This window comes from Acipenser ruthenus, chromosome 27 (assembly GCF_902713425.1).
Source record: "Acipenser ruthenus chromosome 27, fAciRut3.2 maternal haplotype, whole genome shotgun sequence".
Lineage (NCBI taxonomy): Eukaryota > Metazoa > Chordata > Actinopteri > Acipenseriformes > Acipenseridae > Acipenser > Acipenser ruthenus.
In genome coordinates, this window is record NC_081215.1 from 3,985,018 (window position 1) to 4,000,813 (window position 15,796).

Sequence of the window (15,796 nt, forward strand, 5' to 3'; positions counted from 1 at the left end):
AGGGGAGATACTGATTGAAAAATAGATCTAGACTTAACGTAGAGTAACTTTTTAATGATTTGCTAATAGACAGGCTTGCAGGGTGGAGGAGAATTTCACAAAGATTTGGAATATAAATGATTTGGTTTAATATAATGACATGCAGAGATGGTTCAAATATTCGTTCTGGGCAACTGTAACTTTTTAATGATTTCCAGACATGTGAACCTGAGATGTATAAACACTGGGCAGTATTCTGAACCGTCTCAAGTATCAGTCTCTTGCATTCACCTCCAAAGGAAACATGAGATATGATATGACATCAGGAAAGTGGGGGGGAAAAAAAAAAAAACAGTAGGCTAATTCCATAAAATCATTAAGCCCTCTGTAATGCAATCGGCAGGCAGTTCTGTAAAATAAAAGTTTGATGTATCCTTTTAACAGGAATTCTTAGCATTTATGAATTTATTATATGTTAAAACTGTCACAAACTGACAAATGTGCTTCTGTAATAGAGGGTTAGGAACATTTTAAATTGTAAGTTGTCATGCAAACAAATTGGTACACGCTTTTAGCTTTTGCCTGTCATTTTGAATTCTGTGCAAACGGTAAGTAAGCTTTGTTTCTGATACACTTTAAGCATACAATGTACTTGGTGATGTTGACTGTTAATTAATAATTAAATGTATTTAGTCAGACCATTCCTCAGTAATTTCTTTTTTGTATCAGCTTTTAAATGGAACCACTCACTACACTTCTTATCTGCACTGCAGTCTTCTGTGTTTTGTAGCAATGAATTTAGGTAATTAATCTAGAGGCATACATGTACATTAATCAGTCATAAAAGTTACTTCTGTATTCTGCTTCTGTGTCTTCATAAACCAAAGAATAATACATACTTGTAGACTCTGAAGAGTTGTGTTAAAACCTGCAAATTACTGTTCGCACTGCATTTGTAAGTCACAGTTAATCAATCCGTAAGTGCCATATAGTCCTCCTCCTTGTAATTGATCATCTGGGAATTACAAGGAAATTACTTTAGCAGAACGCTGTGTTTATAGTGAACAAAATTGCTCGTGGATATGTTACTTAGAATGAGGTTTACTTCTGCAGACCTGAAAGATCTAACTGCATCATATGTCATAAAATCTATGATTTACTTCACTTTTACATTCCTTCACATTAGGTTTCTTTTTGAGCAATAAGTCACTTCAACAGCAAAGTATTTTTGTTAGATTGATCTAATATGCCAAAGTTGTTTCTTTTGTAATTTATGCTTACTGATAAAATGCACAGCACCGTACAGCATTACCAATCATTTATTCTGATAGTGTTAAAATGAAATAGAAGATCTGTTCAGCTAGTGGCCTAATTGTAATTACTTTCTCATGATGCCTCTGTGGTTTAGCTCTGGTGGCTGAAATGGAGGGACATTTGAGTCGGGGAAGGTCACAGCGAGAGAGGGGCATTTAAATTAAGTTATAAATTACAATTGAAGAACAATATTTTGATGTGCGAGATGGGAGATGTCAGAAAGGCAAGATGTAATTCATAGGTTCATTATACCGCGGAGGTGGCTGACAGCTGAGCCATGCCAAAAGGAAAATGTATTTGCAGCATTGCATTGACAGGAAATGACTCCAGTAGGAATGAGAAGCCTTGCAGGAGAATTGTGTGGATATGCTAATGAGGCATTCCAATGGATACAGACTGCCTGCTGCATCATAATAAGGGTTTTTGGGGATTCAGTAAATACATTGAAAAAGAAAATTATATTTGCTCAAATTGCACATGCATCTATTTATTTACTGTATTTTTTACATTTATGTGAAAAACATGTTTTGTTGAAAAACACTTTCTGAACAAATAAATTAGTTTTTGTATCTCAATACAAAAACAGAGATTTCTGAAGTTGTAACAGATGAAATGATAACAACCACAGTTACATTTTGTAAAATTCAAATACCTGTTCAGATGTTTTCTTGTGGTTTTTTTTTTTCTAACCATACCAGACTGGGGCAATGTTTGTTCACTGAAACGTATGACGGTGGTTATGGATTTATTCAACTTTATTTTTAATGTGATGATTAAGATCCCCTTTTTTTGTCTTGTTTTGTTTTTAGCTACACGAGAGTAATTATGATGCAGGAAAGGCTCTGCAACGACTGGTTAAAAAACCTGTGCCCAAGCTTATTGAAAAATGCTGGACTGAAGAAGAAGTGGTAAGAAGTGGTTTCCTATTTTAATAACCTCTAAAACCAGTCCAGTAAGTGGTTAATCTTATCAAGTTGCAGCTACTTTTAAGTTCAAGGCAGCTGCTTCCTGTTTACATGCTTCAGCCACACCTGGTACTATAAATCTTCACTGGCTGAGAAGATTGCTGGTGGTGATTTTATTTGTGCCAGTTTCAGTTTAAAAAATAAAATAAAAAATCAGAAAGTTAATGGTAAGTAGCATGTCTATTTCTCGCATTTAAAAAAAAGAACTTCCAAGCATATTTCAATGGGGAGGAGTCTTGCATACCTAGAACTAAAACCACAATTGGGCAATGTAAACAAACAGAACTGTCAAGGTTTTTAAAAAGGATCGTGCACAGAAGGCTAATCAATGGAAGAATGTAGTTAAGACTCAATAATATATTGGTGTAAATCTAAGATGATTGTTAAAGCACTGCAACTTTTCATTTGTCCCATCTGCAAACTAGCCAAAACTTTAAAGGTGTCCAAATAATAACTTTGCCAAATTGGTTACCAAATTGTATGATCCCGAACCCACATTAACTAAAAAAAAAAATGGTACTGCACTAGGCTGTAGGAATAAATTGCACTCTTTAAAGGATTATAAACTGCGGTCTGAGAACTACCTACATTTTTCACTGCTAAGTTTTTGATGATGTTGCAAAACCGTTAACACTTAAAAGTTTAAGCAGTTTATCTTTTTTATTATTTGATTAGGTTGCATATGTTTGATATTTGGGCTATTTAATAACTGCAGTTAGCCCTCTTTTTGCAGAGCAACCAAAATAATAATAATAGTATTAATAATGAGTTTATTAGCTTTTTAATTAAACATGATGGGCACATTTAAATAAAGTTGAGGCCCCAGGCAAAGCTGCAGCTAATCGAAACAGATTAAGTCACCCGTCCACACTCATATAGTTATTAATTCTGTTTGTTTATGCATGCTAGCTGAAGGCAAAGTTCACTGCTGAGCAATATGGCTTATTGCTCTGGGATGTTGTTGCAGCACACTGCCAAGCTCTTTAATTAGCATTCAGATGGTTGAGTACTAGAGATGCTAATTGAATCCCCTTTAAAATACTGGATTTTACATCTTATTCCTAAAATAACAGCAAAACAGGAAATATATTTTTAAATTTAGTTTTTTAGTTTTTTTTTAAATAGTGTTAAGGTGGCATCTTTTGAAATTACATTTAATGTGGAGGTTTCATATTGTTTGTATTAATGTGTATTTGTTTGTTTTGTTTCATTTGTATTTTACAGTTGGAATATAATATCTGTTAATGGATGCTTGAGATTAAAACAAATAGTTTAACTACGTAATTAATTTAGACTTTGATGTCAGTGGTGTAGGAGGGTGAAATATTGGATTGGAAAGCAGGGTCATTCTCTGTTCACATTCTCACAGCAACACTGTACTGGTTCTGTGAACTTTACAATCCGCTGTGTGGTACAGCTTTAAAAAGAAAAAACATTTGTGACTTTCTCAGGATTTGCTGGTGACCACAGAACCTCCGGGTATGTCTGTGAAAGCTACAAAGATTGAAATAATAAAGACTGGAGTGCTGGCTGAAGTCTTGGGTGGTAGCGTTGTATAACATGGTCATACAAAAATATATATTTGACAAGTTTTACATTATTATTGTACCCCCCCCCCATTCCCTTTAAGCAGAAACACTACTTTTTAAATTATATTTATTATTTTGAATTTATGCTCCGTTTTTAAATCTTTCTAATGGTGACAAGCTAATAATTCATAAGGAATAACAAATATAGAGGGACTGTGGCTGTTGGGTCAGTGCTTTTCTGTTGCTTTCAAGGGCATCTGTGAAAAGGAGATATCTTTCTGCAGCTCTTTATCATCGTTCCTACATTTAAGACAAAGATGAACAGAGAGGCTTCAGAGATTACATTCCACCTCATGGTGGCCAGACGCTTACCAGAACATGCATTCCTCAGCTGTGTCGTAGCAACAATGATGAAGTACTTGGTTTACTCAAGTGCCTTTTAATGAGAATACATTCCGTAGAGAAAAGTAGCAGTGTTTCCATTTGTATGCAAAACAGTGTGAACAAAAGTAACAGTCTTCCTGTTGAGTTGTATTAAACTATTTAAAAAAAATAAGTGTTCAAAAACATACTATTGATCAGTTTTTAATTTTACAGTAGTCTTCGTGTATCGGAACACCTACTAAGAGAACACTTCACCTAAGAGAACACCCTTGTGGTGAAACAGATTTTTCCCATTGTAAATACTCTGCCTAAAGGAACAAGAACTTTGCTTAAAAGAACACCTTTTTGGCACCGCTAGCGATTCGTTCACAAATGACATAGTGCTATTTTCTAACCTGTTCTCTAACCCGATAACATTATACATACATACGCACGCATGCACAAATGTTTATTTCAAAGTATTCCAAAGAGAAAAATGCTGGGGCATCCATTCTTGAAGTGGTATAGTGTATATTATCTTTCTCCCTGTCAGCAGGTGATGAATTGCAGCACCAAGCACTCAATAAATGGTTTGTTAGAATGGGATTGGCTAAGTGGCAGGGAATAGGCCACCCAGTGGTTATAGGTGGGCGTGCAGTGCTTCGGTGAACATGCTCCCCAGTTACAAAGTTACAATTAAATATACTAAATTAGTCAAATGTGTCTGTTTTGTAACTTTCTACATTGTTTAGAATGAATTGAATTTCATGCATGTTACACCAAGTGTTAAGTGGCAACCAAAAGTAGACCACTGTCTACATTTGGGATTATAAGCACACTGTTTTTCAGTGCTCTAAGCCTGCTTACTCTATGTTAAATTATTGTGTTTGTAAATATAGAATGTACTTTAAAATGTGTAATGCAAATAGACCATTTCTTTCAATTATTAGAAATATTAGTTTCGATGGTCAGATCAGCATTCATTTGTTTAATCTTTAAACTGCAATGCATTTTAATTAGTTGGATTATATGGCTTTGTCTCCATCGTAAATAGGGAGATATTTACATTCAATTAGACTGAAAAATGAACAAATTGTTCTGTTTATAGAGTTTAACTGAGCAAATAAAAAAGCAATGATTTTAAGTGCTGTTTGCCTTTCTTTTAGAATGCCTTAATCACAGTTTAGGCTGTCAAGAATGTTCAGTTCTCTAAGGGAACTGTTAACTTATTTTTTTCCTTCTACTTCAAGATTCTAGACACTTCAGGAAGGCAGCACGTACTAATAGACTGATCTAAAGAATCAGCGTGTATAGCTTTGGTTCGAATGCCTCCTCTGCCACTTGTTGCTCCCAGTCCTGTATAACAAGCAGGAGCGCAGAACCTTACTGAAAATGAGCTGTATTTCCGTAGAGTTCATAACTTCTCCATTAAATAGACTGACTTGCCTTCAGGGGTGTGGTTTAAAGACAGGCTTTGACCTGCTCCAGTGTTGTGTTTGATGTTGGATTTGGGATACACTGAGCTCCAGAAATAATAATTATTTCCATCAGTTTTAAATTAAACCTAAAGCATATTTCTTAGAAACATGAAACAGTGGTGTAGTGTTTTCAGCCATGCTATGGGTGGGGTAACCAAACCGTGAACTTGTTTTATTTGTGCGCCGGTCCCTGACATATATAAATATATGCTAGTCCTAGATCATGTTTCTGTTGTACTGTTTACTTTATCTCGTTTACAGTATCACATTTCTGTTGCCATACACGACATGATCTCAGCCAGCCATACAGCTTTTAACAATTAACTATTGAGCAGGAAGTGTGTATGTATTACAATGCCCTTTTGATTTTTATTTCCCTCTCCTTTACAATTATGTACTGTTAAGCACAGAGAATCAGGGAAAAGTGCCAGGTCTCTGGAACAAATTCTGACAGAAAGAAGTCTGTTGTTTCAGCCGCCTGGCTATTTGTCAGCAGTTCTGAGACTTCCCTCTTGCACGGTCGCCTAGCAACAGAGGGCTGGAGCAATCAAACCATGGCCAGTGCAATTTAGAGAGCAGATTGGTGGATGATTTATTGGAAGGTCTGTGAGCATGGTGAGCCCAGGCAGCTGAAATGGAGCCTTAAACAGGAGTCGACATGGAAAAAAAAAAAAAAAAGAGCAGCAGTTAGTGAGGCAGGCAGTGTAAATATTACTGAGTAAATAATTGGGGTGCAGCAGTTAGGAGCAAAATAAATGCTGTGGGTGCAGGTGTAATTGATTTCATAATGCCCTCGACTTATGGAGATGGTGGTAATCATGTTGAAAAAGGATGTTCTACAAGCTTGTAAATGTCGTTTCTATCATGACTTTTTATACATGATTGTAAATTGCTTTTTCATACTGAAATTCAGCTGCATTTTTGGTTCAAATTGTTCACTGTCCAATGCGGTCCTCTAATACTGTCCATGTTAGTCTCACAAACCCATATTTAAAATGTAAATTATTTTGAATGGTAGTGCAGAAAGAAAAGGTTTATTTTTAATGATAAATATGTAATATTAAATATTTAACATGAATATAAATGTAATGCTAGAAATCTAAACCAGATATTTAAATTAAGTGTAAATGCTGTGAATTGTGTTAAGCTTTCCTGTGTGCATAACACACACGCTTACTTAAATCATTGTTAAATCAAATGTTTAATCTACACAGCTGTTTGCTCGCACTGTTACGCTAGTTTAAGTAGAATTGATTAAAGTAATTGCTAGGTTTATATTTTCTCGTGACATTCTGTGCTAGATTAAAGAAATACTGAATAAATTGGATTTATATGTAATAAGACTTTTTGTAATGTCTTGATGGCTGTGGACACTGCACCAAAAACCGACACCAACACGTGTTGGGTACAGCTGGCACAACAGGGTTAGTGCCAGTGGGTACTGTGCGCCTCATTACAACAAGGTCCCTTATTCTTCTAACATGGAGTAAAGTGCGGCAGAGGTTGAGAGTCGATGCTGTGGGCAGCTTTTCACCCCTGCACAGTGGTTTAGTTTCTGTATTGATGTCATTAACAGCTTTCTACCTGTCAACAGGCAGTTTGTCAGAACAAGCTTAGCAGTGCAGTTGAGATGATTGAATTGTGAGCCCTATTGGGTCATGTGTTTAGACTGGAGGGCACATGTGTGGGGAAACGGGAACGATTGACAGGAGACTAAGGTGCTTGGAAGCATAGGAAGAAGTGATTAGATCAAGATTAGTGATGTTAGGGGCAGCAGTGTGGAGTAGTGTTTAGGGCTCTGGACTTTTGACCGGAGGGTCGTGAGTTCAATCCCAGGTGGGGGACACTGCTGCTGTACCCTTGAGCAAGGTACTTTACCTAGATTGCTCCAGTAAAAACCCAACTGTATAAATGGGTAATTGTATGTAAAAAAAAAAAAAAAAAAATGTAATTGTATGTAAAAAATAATGTGATATCTTGTAAGTCGCCCTGGGTAAGGGCGTCTGCTAAGAAATAAATAATAATAATGTTAATTTATTTAAACTTTGACATATTAGGAATCTTCTGTAACCAGAAACATTCTTAGTGATGTTATAACAAATATACTACAACATTGTGTACAATTACGCTGTGAACATCATCCTGCTGTATAAAATGCATATTTAATAAGCAAAATTCTAAATGGTTGACACTTGGAAAAACGTTTAAGCTGTAAACTATCGACATCCCTAATCAAGATGTGCTTGTGATGCACAGATTTCCATATCTGGTATTTGTGGAAGGTGGTGAACAACAATCTTATTAACAATGTTAATAAAAAAATAATAATAAACCTTGTAAAAAAACACCCCCTGCTGGAAATCACTGAGATCTGCTCTTTACATTTTAATGCACAGATTGCTTGTATAAATGTGTTGTGAGAAATGAAATCCAACATCAAAGAAAAAGGCCTTTTTTTAAATAAATGAATTAAGTGCATATTTACACAAATTAAATTCTAGCTTAATTTTAAATGCTAGAACATTTTCATTTCTTTGGGCAGATATAATTGTTTTATTATGTTTATTACTTTCTCTTGAATGGTCAAGAAACCAGCCTAAGAAGACAGCAATGTATTGCTTTTTCGCTGAGGACATTGTATAGTTATCATGCCTCATCAGATAGCGTTTACTGAATCAATAAATGTGAATCGGATTCAGTCATTTACAGATACCATCCCCCTCCCCCCCCTTGAAGTACCTGAATTGAAATACAAAAAAAAAACAGTGAAATATAAAATAGATTTTAAAATGCAATACAAATAAATGCAATCGGTTAGAATCATAACCATTGCTTTAATTATGAAACAGTCATTTGAAAGGATCACATTTTTAGTCTAGCAGTATCAAAGGAGCAAATGTATATACATATTTACACAAACATGAACCAAAAAACCTATTAGTTTAGCTATAGAATTTAGTGGAGAAGGTACATGGATATTGCCCTGGAATAGAGTAATATATCGATGTCCCTTTCTGTTGTTGCAAGTGAAAGGTAAAGCCATTGATACTGATCCATGCCTGGTTTTGCTTCATGCCCAGACCCACTGACTGTAGCTAAAACCCTCTAACCTGGATATTCCTGTCTCTCCTGCCTGCGTGTAGGAAGATAGCGCTCACTCTCTCTAGCGCAGTATATTTAATGAAACGTCTATTTAATCAGGTTAGAGGAAAAGGGACTTGAGAGTATTAAAGGACACATCTTTGAATTGTCTTTTAAAACACCATGATCTTTGATGAAAACCAGTGATCCATGCCATGTTTTATATCTTACCAGAGACCAGAGGCTCTCTTGCAGAAAGATCACATGTAAAGCCTTCCCCTTTGTAATGCAAGAGCAGAGAGTGACAAGCTATTTCTTGCTTGTAAAAGCTGCCCACCTTCAGAGACTTTGTGGATGGTACCTTTTAATTTTATTTACCTGTGGCTGGACAGACCAAGGTCTTTCTTCATTTTTCTTGTCTGTGTTGGATTTACTGGTTAAAGCTTGACTGGGATTATCGAAGACTGAGCAAGCCCCTGAAACAAGAAAGTAAAAGCTTTTTGGTTGTCTGAATGTTATGTGCCTTCATTTTTATTGCTTTGAGTGTCGGTGGCTCTTAAAGGAACATAACTCTTATATTTCCATTTTAATTTTAAATTATTTGAAAGTGTTTCTTGCATTAGGGTCTTTATGTGGATTGTTTTTATTGTAGTATTTAGTTTTTTTTCTACACTCGGTCTGAAATGATAGTTCATGTTTGTTTTGGATTTTGCTTTAGTGTTAGTTTCCCATTCTGCTTTCTTTTCAGATGTGGATTTTAAAAATGTTTTTATCATGCTATCTCTGCTTCATTTTCTAGCTTAGATGTAAATTTGCTAAACTGTTTAGAGTAGGCATTTATTTGATCACAATAAAGGAAAGTGTTATTTGTGCAGTATTTAAAAGTTATTTTGACTTTTAAAAGTTAATTCATATTTTTGCATGTATTGGAAGTCTTCTCTGTTTGAGTTTTGGGATTTGTAAGTCATTAAAAAATGACTCTAAAATGTAACTTCAGTGTTATTTATTATCAATGAAAAAATCGGTGACAAGAGTTTCCTGCTTTTGTAATTCTGATACAGAACTGGATTTAAAGCCAGAGATTGCATGATTAAGATCAAAACATGACAGAGACCTCAAACACATTAGAGAAACAATTTAGTGGCTTTTTTAAACTTTTTGTTTTGTGTTGATCTGTGATTTTCTGTTATTTTAAAAACAGAAACGGTTCATAAAAGGGCTGAGACAATACGGCAAGAACTTCTTCAGGATCCGAAAGGAGCTTTTACCCAGCAAGGAGACTGTAAGTCGAGATTTGCGTTTTTATAATTTTATATATATATATATATATAGGTTTTTTTTTTTCTTCGTTTTTTTGTTCTGGTTGGTTTCTTTTACCTTTTTACCTCTTGTTACTCTATCTTTAATATCTGCTTGGGGTAAAATACAGGACAGATTTCTTCAGTACTGCAACAATGCATGCGATTTGATTTCTCTTCAAAAAGCAACGGCTTTTAGACTTAAAACGTATTTCATTTTTTTCATTAGTTATGGCTCCCTGTTTGTGCTAGAAACTTCTTGCTAGTGCCATTTAACTGGGGGGGGAGAGAATCTCTTTACATATCCAGTGGGGGATTTTTTAGAATCTACTGTAACAAGCAGTAATGTAATACTAATTATTCTAATTATCAATCTAATCTTTATGTATTTTTATAGACAAAGGGACTTCAATATGAAAGCATTTACAGTTGCTATATATCATTTACTGCTCAGCTGGTTTATTTGAAACGTATAGGAAAAAATTCTGCAGAAAATTTGAAATTATTAAATGTCAATGAGAATGCAAGTGCTGTAGGCTTCCAATCTCTGCAGACTTCGGTGTTGCGGTGTTGCAGCCAAGACTAATTTACAAGTAACCTTTGACCAGGAACAGATTGTTTAGGTTTCTGTTTCCTTTGCTTGGTCTCAGAACCCCCCAATGTTTACTGAATCTTCTCTGTGACCGACTCTCCTGAGCTCTGCCTATCAGACACACTGTCTGTACTCTTTAACAGAGTAGGCCAACTAATCGTTCACAGTTTGTGGTGGTTGTAAAGAGGGAAGAGGTCAAAGGTTGACACCGGTTGTTTATAGAGAGAATAAACAGAGGAAGCAAACAAGAAGTTTGATTTAGTCACTGATTCTCCAAGCAGTGTACCTGCTGGTGGTTAATAATTTGTACAACAGCGTTAGCTTTTACTGAAGTCAACGTCACATATCATGACACCTTGTAAACGTCAGGTATCGCCTCAGCCAGTTATTATTCCACATGCAGATGTACTCTTAAGCCTGACTTTAAAGGTGGTATCAATTAAAATACTAGTCTTGGTTGTCCAGTCTAAAATATATTACACAATGTTTTATTTATTTTTTTACTAGCATTAATATCCTGCACAGTGGTCATTGATTTGACTCAGGACACCGAACTGTGCTCCACAGTCAGTTCTGACCACTACATCAGACTAATGCTTCATTTTTATCCAGATTGATGTTTATATGGGGTGTCTTCGCTGGACTACTTCAAGCTGCTTTTATTATTTTTTTTCTTGTGATGTAAAAATTACATCATCCTTTTTTTAATGTTTATTTATATCAATGACGGTCTGAAACCATGTTGTTTAACCTTCTGAAAATACACGACAGCAACCAGCAGTCTTTTTTTCTTTTTTTTTAAGGTTGAAATACCCTCTGTCTTAAAGTGGAGGAATTCTCATCTCCGGTTTAGCCTGCAATCAATAGTAAAATCTTTTAATCAGCACCCATCTGCTAAAATGGACTCCCTTGAGTTTTACCCTTTAATTAAATGACAGTAAAGCTTGTTTCTATCCTACCCCCTTCTTCACTTCGGAAAATCTTTTTCTGAGTTGTCTGGACACACTTCATTGAACAACCATGTCTATTAAAATATCAAAATGTAATGATTTAATCTTTTTCTGTTTCTGGGGTGCAGTGCATGGTAATTTTATTTTCATCATCACCATACTCCATAGATATATATGCTGCCTCAATAGGAATACACATGACTGAAATAGTTAGGAGCGGATTACATGAAAATGAAGTACTGTTTAATGTATTCCCTACAATCCCTGGATAATATCTCTATACTAAAGTGTTTTCGAATTTGTCGATAGGTTGGGATAGTGTTTCATGCAGAGTGCATCCCAGCATAAAAGTAATTTGCATCTTGGCATCTGTGAGAAGAAGTGTGAGCACTCTGTTTTATTTAATTAAGAGAATGAATCCTGAAACTCAGGATAAACACACTCTCTAGCTCATTGATGCCTAATCAAGTCTTATATAATCCGCAACATTGACTTCCAGAGCAGGTCTGTTTCACTTTGAAAGTAATGTGTTGTAATAACCAATTTAAACAGTGTTCCAATGAACATTGATTTTAATGCCTGAATGCTGTCTCGTTCTGTTACTTCTGATTTTACACAAGTCGATACACAAAGTGCTGAGATTAACAAGATGCTCAATAATATCTGTATTTACGTATGTTTATGGCCTTTTCTGTACTCTTCAGAAGCTCAGAATGATGGTTAGAGGGACACCCTTTTCTTTATCTGGAACTCTCAATACAGCGTTATTGGTTACAGACAGAATTGGTTTATGCAAAACTGGACCCCTTTTATTCTAATACAGATTGGATTGGAATGAGTACCATCCAATAATATTGAACCCATTAGTGTTTTGAAACGACATGCCTCCTAATATACAACTAAAATGTGTTAATTATCCCCCAGACGTTTGTTAAAGTAAGTTATTGTGACCTTATTTTGCAGTTGTCAATAATTTTAGGACAATATAAAATGTTTGTGGTGAAAATAGACATGCCTGTTTTTTAAAAATGATAATAAATATGAACTGTTTAACACTGAAGATGGGTAGCAGGTGCATGCCTTATTCCATGGTTACAATGTTATTGTATAAAGCATCTTCTTTAATCCTAAAGGGTTATGTCTTTAGGACTCGTGTTCATTTATTTATTTTTTTCTTTTAACTATTACTAAACAGCATTTTGAATTGTTGCAGCATGTTACAACATATGAGCAAAACCATTGTTCTGGCTTGCTTATTTTTTTTAGCTTTTGTGTTTTCCGTTGTCACCTTTTTTTATTATATATATATATATAATATTGATTTTAACCATTTGCATACAGGCCATTTATAATTTCAAACAAATTAGATCAGAGATGTAATTGTATGCAATCAAGTGAAAAGTTTGTGGGTTTTTTCAAAGTTTTGTTTAAGTTTTCAGAAAGATAGAATGTAACAGATACATTGATATATCTATATAGTGTTGTTTTTTTTTTTTTTTGATTAGCAGAAAAGCCTTTGTCAGACTTCAGAGAATCAACCAAAACGCAGTTAGTCAGGTTCAGTAAGCCAAGAGCGATATTTAATGTATTATTTTTAGCAAAGTTTAGTTTTTTTTTTTTTCTGCCAGGATTCAGTGATCGCAAGTACAAAGCTTACTTTAAATCATACTAAATCTCCTAAACTGTTCATAGCTGTAGTGAAATAACCATAGGAGAAAACACATTTCACTGATGCCTCTAGCCAGTAGAGGTTTTTTTTTTTTTGTGGTTCTGCATTTCAGTATCTATGGTTTTGATTACTGTATACCATGGCTTCAAAGTGTATGCATTACCGGAGAGCATTCCAAGTCTCTCTGCATAAGCAAGAATGCTTACCAACCGAAAGAAAGAAGCTTTTTTTTCAGAATATGTTGATAGGATGACAGAAGGAGATGTCTCAGATCACAAACTTCTTCACACTGATACTAGTAAAGAATCTGAAGTAGATGAGCCTGCGCACCCATCAAAAATGTTGTATAAAATCAAAAACATACATACTTATTCTGATTTTTGTTCCTGAGGGTTGTGGCTACCACTGGTAATTTTACAATGTAGTTAATATATCACTAAATTATAGTTAGGAAGACATTTCTAAAGATTTTTTTTTTTTTTTTTTTGAGGGGAAACATTTTACATTCAAACAAGGTAACTGTAGGGTATACTTCATCGTGGAGTGAAACATTATTTTCTTACTCTTCAGACCCTCAGTGTTTTAGAAAGGTAAAACGCTGTATACTTTAGGTGGATATTTGCACAGATATAAGTCCTAAAGTTAAATCATGTCAGTCAAGCCTCCAAAAGGGTAGAATTTTCAGTCTGCAAAGGGTTAAACGCACAGCAGAATTCACTGAAGTTTGCTACGGCAGCATAAAAGAATGTGATGCAGCGAGTTCAACTTCAGTGCAAGCCTTTGATTAACTGGCGTTCGTTTATGTGGCCAAATGTAAAAGGAGCAGTGCTCTTTTAGAAGATGGGTTGGGATATACCAGCAGACATATGCTGTCATCCGTAGATGGCACGGCTGAAAGTTTGTTGAAGTGTGGCGACTACACTGTGTCAACCTACAGACCTCCCTATTCTTCTCTATTCTTAATGTGGAGGCCTAAGCCGTCTTTTGTGCTAAGTCTTGTATGTGTGATGCAAACAGCTGCCTGCTGATCATTCAGAGCAAGAGTGAAAATGAAAGGACTGTGCACATTTATTATTGGGTCACCTGTACCCTGTTTTGAACCAGCCATTGTAAAACAGCGTATGAAGAATATTTAGCAGTAAATTAGGCCTTTTTGCATTTCATTTGCTTGCTAAATGCAGTTTTTGTGTTGTGTTTTTAAAATACTTTTGGTTGAATTATTATTTTTATTTTTTTTGTTTATTGATTAGGGATTATATTCAGATAGTTTTTTGAGTTTGTTTGAATTACTGTATACTGTAGTTGACTAGTTTAACTGCAAGTGGGTGATTATTATATAAACAGAAAATCTTCATAAAATAATAATGTAGAAAAAGACAGGAGCCTCAGCTTGCAACAAGAATCCAAGAAAAGCAAATTATATTGTAACGTTGCCATTCCCAGTTTAATTTACTGAGAAATGTCAACTTTGCTGCCGAAAGACAGTAAACTTGGGGAGTTCTGCCAACATTCACTCTAATATCCAAAATATCAGTACTATCAATCATATGAATGTTTATACAGCAGTTTTGTTTTCCAGATTACATACGTTTATTAAAATGTTCCTCCGCTAGTGCCGTGTTTCAATGTATTTGTGTTAACATTGTGGTGGGTGACATTAAGGGATTTGCTTGTGGGAACATAAGTAATGCTAGGGATTTTTTCTTTTAGTTTTATTTGCATATTTTAATATAAAGGTTAATAACCAGAGTTAATAACCAGAGTCACCGTTTCTGGAGCTCTCACACAGCAGTTAACTTAAGATGCTTATAGCCTGTTTTTAATGTAACTTTTAGTATATGAAATTCTATTAATTTGTTTAAATAATTGTCTCCTTAAATGCTGTAACAAATTAGAGATCTATTTCTCTCCAAAAAAAAAAAAGAAAACTAAACTGAATTAGTTTTGAGGTCAAAGAACGAATGCACTTTTTGTTCAGAACGTTCCTCTCTTACAATTAAGTCCACATCTTGTGACAGTGAAGGATAAATTCATTTTGTATAGCAAATGGAAAAACTGCCCTTTTTTAAACACAAGAAAAAAAAAGCACTTTAGACGTAATGAAAAGTCATCGTTCTCTTCCAGCTAAAAAGCCCTCCCTTTTGTTTAAGATTGAACTTGCTTTGTGCCCAAAGCTTGATCTCTGAGTAAGTGCTAGTGTGTACCCCCAAGGAGCGGTTTATTTATTTCCCGAACACCACCCTTCTGTCTTTGTGGGTTCAGAAATCTTAAAGGATCTACTCGGCTGCTCGAATTGAAGAGAACAGTTGTGTGTTAATAAAAATCACGATCCTGCTGTTAATAAAATAAGAACAAATCCTGACGCTTTCCACATGCCGAGTTTAAAAGCTGACCTCGCATAAATGTGGTTTGTACTGCAAGACGCCCTGGGTTTAGTCCTTGATACCTCTATTGTGATAATTTTCAAAAGAGGTAAAGAAAATCCTGGGCTTGTGGCCAGTGTGTAGGATGTGATACAGTGAAACATTACTGACGCCCTTTGTTATTTTTTAGGCCCTGATTAGGTTTTTTTTTTTTT

General features: G+C 35.1%; 1 protein-coding gene across 10 annotated transcripts in view; it reads left to right on the forward strand.

Moving 5' to 3' along the window:
• LOC117432113 (arginine-glutamic acid dipeptide repeats protein-like) overlaps nucleotides 1–15,796 on the forward strand; it is a 131,979-nt gene that overhangs the window by 93,419 nt on the left and 22,764 nt on the right. For 9 of the 10 annotated variants that reach the window (XM_059002398.1, XM_059002399.1, XM_059002400.1 and 6 more), the window contains 2 exons: nucleotides 2,103–2,201; nucleotides 9,911–9,991. In XM_059002398.1, coding sequence (XP_058858381.1) covers nucleotides 2,103–2,201; nucleotides 9,911–9,991 — 180 coding nt within the window. The remainder of the gene's footprint in view (nucleotides 1–2,102; nucleotides 2,202–9,910; nucleotides 9,992–15,796) is intronic. The other variant, XM_059002403.1, reaches the window with a different exon arrangement.